General features: G+C 41.1%; 1 protein-coding gene across 1 annotated transcript in view; it reads right to left on the reverse strand.

Annotated features, from left to right (window-relative positions):
- LOC310775705 (glycylpeptide N-tetradecanoyltransferase 1-like) overlaps positions 1–997 on the reverse strand; it is a gene marked incomplete at its 5' end in the record, with an annotated part of 9,958 nt that extends 8,961 nt beyond the window's left edge. The window contains 3 exons of the mRNA XM_083635849.1: positions 363–507; positions 717–822; positions 978–997. Coding sequence (XP_083491975.1) covers positions 363–507; positions 717–822; positions 978–997 — 271 coding nt within the window. The remainder of the gene's footprint in view (positions 1–362; positions 508–716; positions 823–977) is intronic.
- Positions 998–6,241: the final 5,244 nt, after the last annotated feature.

Here is a 6,241-nt window from a genome sequence, read left to right on the forward strand (position 1 = left end):
TTTAAGGTCATGTCCACTGCAACTGAGAGGAAAAACTATATAAATTAGTACTGTGATATAGAGCACAGCCTATAGTTTTGAGATACTTGCCTTGAGTATTCCAAAGTTAGGAAACTTTTACTCTGCTGCTAATTCTTTCAATCCTTTCATTATTATTCTTTTTATTTTACCCTGAAGCAGCCAACATGTTTCTGTACATTCAGTAACACATACTTTCATACTTGAGTAGATTTGTGAGCCAAGGTCGTCCACTTTCATTAGTCCACCACAATATTTTACTCAATTAAAGACTCAATGTTCAAAATTCATAAACTCTAAATTCCACCAGTCATACTGTATTATAGGGTGTGTGTGCTCTTTACCCAGTTTGGGGACAGGCTGTGTGTCCCAGAAGCGGTAGGTGTGTCTCTTGGCCTGCTGCAGGCTCTTGGGCATGGTCTGGCTCAGGGAGAAGAGGTGGAGAGCTCTCTGGATCTCCTGCTGCTTCTCCTCTGGCAGAGCATCCAGCTGGGACGTGGCCGGACGGGACAGGACAGATACTTTAATAATTTTGCATTTCCCACAGTTATGCAAGTGTGTATGACGTGTGACTAGCATACAGTAGATAAGCACAAGTTTATAAGCATGCACTTAGCGACAAACAAGCGTGTGTGCACACACACACACACACACACACACACACACACACACACACACACACACACAAAGACACAAACCATGGCAAATGGGTCTCTCGGTCCCATCCAAGCATTTCCCTTCTTGTGCTTCTTTTTGCTCTTTTTCAGACTTCCATTGTCCTCTTCCACTGCCAACTCCTCATCACTAATGAGACATTCCCATGCAATCCATCGTCAATCTCACCAACAACTCAAATCATAACCTACATTGCAATGATTCATAACATCAAGACTTCAACCCTTTCTTGCATTTATCTTATTATATTTTCTTTACAGTAAACATATGGAAAGGATACTTACAGCACGTTGGAATCAGTCATTGTAGAGAAGGGAGCGTCTCTATAGTTGACACATTTGTGGTCTTTCAGCTCTTATCTCAGCAAGCAGTGAGGGGAGGAGAGCGGCCGTCTCGGTTGCCCACACCCTACTCCCTCCCACTCCAACAGATAACAATACTGACTATTAATTACAACTTCTCAAGGTCATGATATGTTAGACAGTAGCTGAATAGAGCATTGCTGCAGAGCAGACTGCAGCTTGATCCTATGGTTTGGGCCGTTTACCGTCGCTTTTAACTGCTGACAGCTACTATGCAAACCCAATGAGTAAGTTAGCTCTTTCTGCAACTGCCGCGCCTGTTGCCTATTGCACTTTTTATACTCTTTTTTTTAAGTTTTGTTGTGATGCTTTTAAATGTCCATTTTATTTCTTCTTTTCGTTTATTTTCCTGTGTGCTTAATGAAGTTGCTTAATGCACTTTTTATACTCTTTTTTTAAAGTTTTGTTGTGATGCTTTTAAATGTCCGTTTTACTCTCTTCTTTTCTTTTATTTTCCTGTCAACCATTTTATGTGAAGCACTTTGAATTGCCACTGTGTATGAAATGTGCTATACAAATAAACTTGACTTGACTTGACTTGACACACACACACACACACACACACACACACACACACACACACACACACACACACACACATTGCAGTTTGAAGACAGATTTAGAGGAATATCTCATTTTAATTTAGCATTAGGATTAGATTGTTGTGATGTCATTATTCAGTTTTAACTTGTTCCTTTTCTCATTATTTCATTTCTCAGAGTAAATACTGTATATTTATTTCGAGATTTTTGTCAATTATTTGTGCTGTTATGGTTATTATTAGCCTAGTTACTCACTTCTACACTAGCTTAGATTGTGTTACTTATGGATGGCATGGAATTATAGTGAAAATAGATTATCCCCCCTTTTTGCTGGGGACCCCACTTTGAAAACCACTGGCTATAGGCTACAACTGTTGCGAGAAGGTTTCTGGATTTATCTCTATGCATTAGGCTGTGATTACTATTTATATAAATCTATTTATTCACATAGATTCATGATATATTATGGTATACAGCCTACCTGTGACATCAATGTTTTGATTAATCTACTGTCTAAATGTAGCCTATTACTGCATGACTGATCCTATGATGTCATTGTAACCACACTCAGGTGTGCTTTCACAGGACAGGTGTTGTCCATTCAATCAGCCCACCTGTCTTTATAATGGCTGTCTTGCACTGTGTTTCTATGAGACTTGACAAAGGCTACGGCCGAAACTGTTGTCAAATAGCGTTAAATGACACTTTCTAGCATCTGGAACCAGAGTGTGCCTTCCCCTGCATACTCGTTTAGTTCCAATTCATCAACTTTGGAGCGCTATTTACCCCCCCTTCCGACATGCTAGGTTGACATACTTGGTCCCAATCGATTCCTTATTTCTTCTACTGTCATATGGTATAAAGATCACCACTCATGCTTTAAAAATGAGCTCGCTGTCAGCCATGGATTTACGGGCCAAATTCAGTAAAAAAATGTGGGAGTTTAAGGTTGCGGTTTTTATTAGGAAAAATGACAGGCTATGCAGCATGAAACATATTAATACGGAAAAAATAGCGCTGCTTGGTGGACCATTTGCACGCCGAATTTACTAGAAGGCCCGGATAACTTAAAATTAATTGACTTACTTGCACATTCATGCCGTCCGTCTGTAGTGTAACCGCATGTAGGCGAGACGTTGCAAATATCCCAGTTTTCTCGGTCTCCACTCCGTACCGCGGCCCGCCCGCTGTAAACTGGCTCGTTGGCTCGTAATACAATGCAACAACTGTCTGGCTTGTGAACTAACTTACTGCTTGATAAAAAGTAAACAAAAATAAGAGGGAAATATAATATGCTGCTACTGTCGTCAGTGTCGTGTAAATCAGTCCTGTCAGGTCATCACAGCAAAGTGGATTTCACTTCCTAGTAGTGAACTGGATTCAGTGTTGAGAGACTCATTCATCAGTGGACTACATACAATGTCAATCTTACCGATCTATCCAATCAACAACCAATTAGGTTGAATAAATTAATTGTTTGGTATTGATTGGTGAGGGCGGTTTATGCTTCAGCTAAATATGATTGGTTGAAAAACACATAATTTCACTGTTCCCTGTGAAATGCATGTGTTTTTCAACCAATAATATTAACATGAGATAAATTACCATGGGAATCAAATGCCCTAGGGGAGAATGAGGGCATGACCAGGGCATGACAGACAGAGACTGGCACAGACTCTGTCTGCATGCCGCTCCATCAGTGCCCTACAGGTGTCACTGTTGAAGCATTTAAGAAAAAACACTTTGATAGATATTTTATTTAAAAAATATTTTATTTTGATTGATATTTTATAAAAAAATATATTATTATATAAAATCCCCAATCTCTTCTAAAAAATAGAGGACCATCCTCCTCTCCCCCCTCTGATATATATATATATATATATATATATATATATATATATATATATATATATATATATATATATATATATATATATATATATATATATATATATATATAACCCACCATCACCACCAGTCACCATATCAAGTCACATGAATGTGGTGGATGGTGGACCTGGAGTAACATCTAATGATGGTCCTGGATGACTGTAGTTGAATGTGGACCTGGACTAACACTCAATGATGGTCCTGGATGAATGTACTTGAAGGGGGACCTGGACTAACATCTAATGATGGCCCTGAATGACTGTACCTGAAGGTGGACCAGGACTAACACTCAATGGTGGACCTGGATGAATGTGACTTGATGGTGGACCTGGACTAACATCTAACGATGGTCCTGGATGACTGTACTTGAAGGTGGACCTGGTTAACATTCAAATGGTGGCCCTGGCTGACTACTTGAAGGTGGACCTGGACTAACATTTAATGGTGGCCCTGGAAGAAAGTGACTTGATGGTGGACCTGGACTAACATCTAATGATGGTCCTGGATGACTGTACTTGAAGGTGGAGAAACCCCACACCTCAAACCCCTATCACCCTCTTCCCCTGTCACCCTCTCTACGACAAGCCAAGGCTGAGGAGCTACTTCAAGCCGCCAGCTGTTTCTTTTCACCTGACAGTGAGGAGTTTCATTGGCAGGACATTGTGCGTGGGAGGATCACACCATTCCCCCCAGTTGCCTTCCCCCAGGGATGTAAACCCCCATGCGGTACTCTATAGCCACTTTCAGACATGAACTCCGGGTCAGGTCAGGGTTGCTTGCCCTGAGCCTGACCCAGGGGATATGTGAAGTGTACCCTTTCAGACATGAGGCATGTTGCTTTCATACATGTGGAGCACCTCTGGGTGTAAAGTAGAGAGGGGGCGGGGGTGGGGGGAATTTGGGCATGACCACACAATGGGAAGTTGTGAAAACTGACCACACAGCTGTACTTCACTGTCTGAGCATAGCCTTAAGTGAATCGCATTGACATTCAACAAACTATCACGACATGCAGAGTCTGAAAACAAGTTGCTAAAAATACATAATGGGCGATAACTGCCTAACGTTCACGTGTGACATTTTGGTGGTCAAAGTTCAAGGTCACTGTGACCTCACACACCCAATTTCCAAGCTCTGTAACGCAACATCTCAGGAGGAATTTCTTCCAATTTGCCTCAAATGGCGATTTGGACTCAAGAATGAACTAATGGCGGCATAAGTCCGCCTTGCGGTCATTCTAGTTATTTTTATTAAGCAGTAAGTTAGCTCACAAAGCAGTCATTGCATTGTATTACGCGAGCCAACACGAGTTTAGATCTGCGGGCGGCCACATACCGCGTACCACATACCCTAACTATAGAGGGTATATTTTCATGCCTGATGAGTGAAAATAAAAACTTTTTTTTGCTGAGCCCTACCTGTGAAACTACACAATCACAATTGCATGCCCTCATTGCTGTGACATCATTGTCACACCAATGACAATTGAATTGGTCTGGCATAAACAAAGCAGCATACAGCATATTCCCTCTCTTGTGTCCAGTGTCACTTGACCGTTGAGCCGAGGCAACCATGTGTTGAGCGACACTTTCCAATACGTATAAATTAGGCTTAAGCACAGCTTTCCCCCCTCACTCGGGCTAATTAACAGAGTAGTAGATTAATGGTAGTAGATGAGTTCAAATCGCCTTAAATATCGCTGTAGAAAAGCCAATTAGCGATCACTCCCTTCAATATACGTCTATAGAGTACCGCAGGGATGACGTATTTTTGTAGTCGGAACGCGGAAGTCCCGGACTTCCGGGTTCTTCACTGTTTCTGCCTATGGGATTTTTGAATGGGTTTTTGGTGCGATGCTTCAAATGAGGTCTATGGTTAATGCAAGCTTATTCAAAAGCGAACCAGTGTTCAGCAGGATAATCTTCACACATGAGGACCACTTTTATGAGTTTCTGCGACTGAACGGGGGTATGCTGCTGTATGTACAATATTGACTACCATTCATTCATTGTGCTAAGCTAACTAGCAGGAGGGCGTGTTGCTATTTTTGTATTGCACACACAGAGAAGAGAAGGGTATCTACTGTATCTTCTCGTCTTACTATCGGGAATATAGCAAATAGGCGAATCTCCATAAATGTTGGCGTGTTCCTTTAAGTTTGTTGTTGTTCTGGGCAGTTCAGCGTGCTGAGATGCCACCAAAACACCAGAGTATGGCGAATAAAAAAAGGTATCGAATGAAGTACTCTATTGGTATCGGTATCACTTTAAGGGTATTGGTATTCAAAATGCTTACGTTTCCTCTGTGGGGTTTCCAGGACTTGGGTATGGTCATTTCTTTAAACAATAGCCAGCCCTATGAAAAGAAGCAAACTGGAGCACACGGTCAAACTTAGGCAAATTTAATAAGGTGCAAACAAAAGACGAACATTTCAACACTAAACAGTGTCTTCCATAGCCAGCCCTAATCACGAGTACGGATATTGACACATTGTATTTGGATGATACTCATACTCATAAAAAGTACATTATCTGTACTGGATACTCATTTCATACGAGTATTCGGCTCAACCCTAGGCAAGACTCTCATTAGTGATTACTGGAGCTGATATCACCATTCATGTTCCTCACTCAACATACGTAATGGCATGTTTTGTATCTAGATATATTGAATTTCCTTATATTGTCATATCACTGTTACTGTAATAGTAACCATAAGTGTTGAAATGGAAATTTGGAAATATTATTGTTG

Source organism: Poromitra crassiceps (assembly GCF_964638095.1).
Source record: "Poromitra crassiceps genome assembly, chromosome: 4".
Classification (NCBI taxonomy): Eukaryota; Metazoa; Chordata; class Actinopteri; order Beryciformes; family Melamphaidae; genus Poromitra; species Poromitra crassiceps.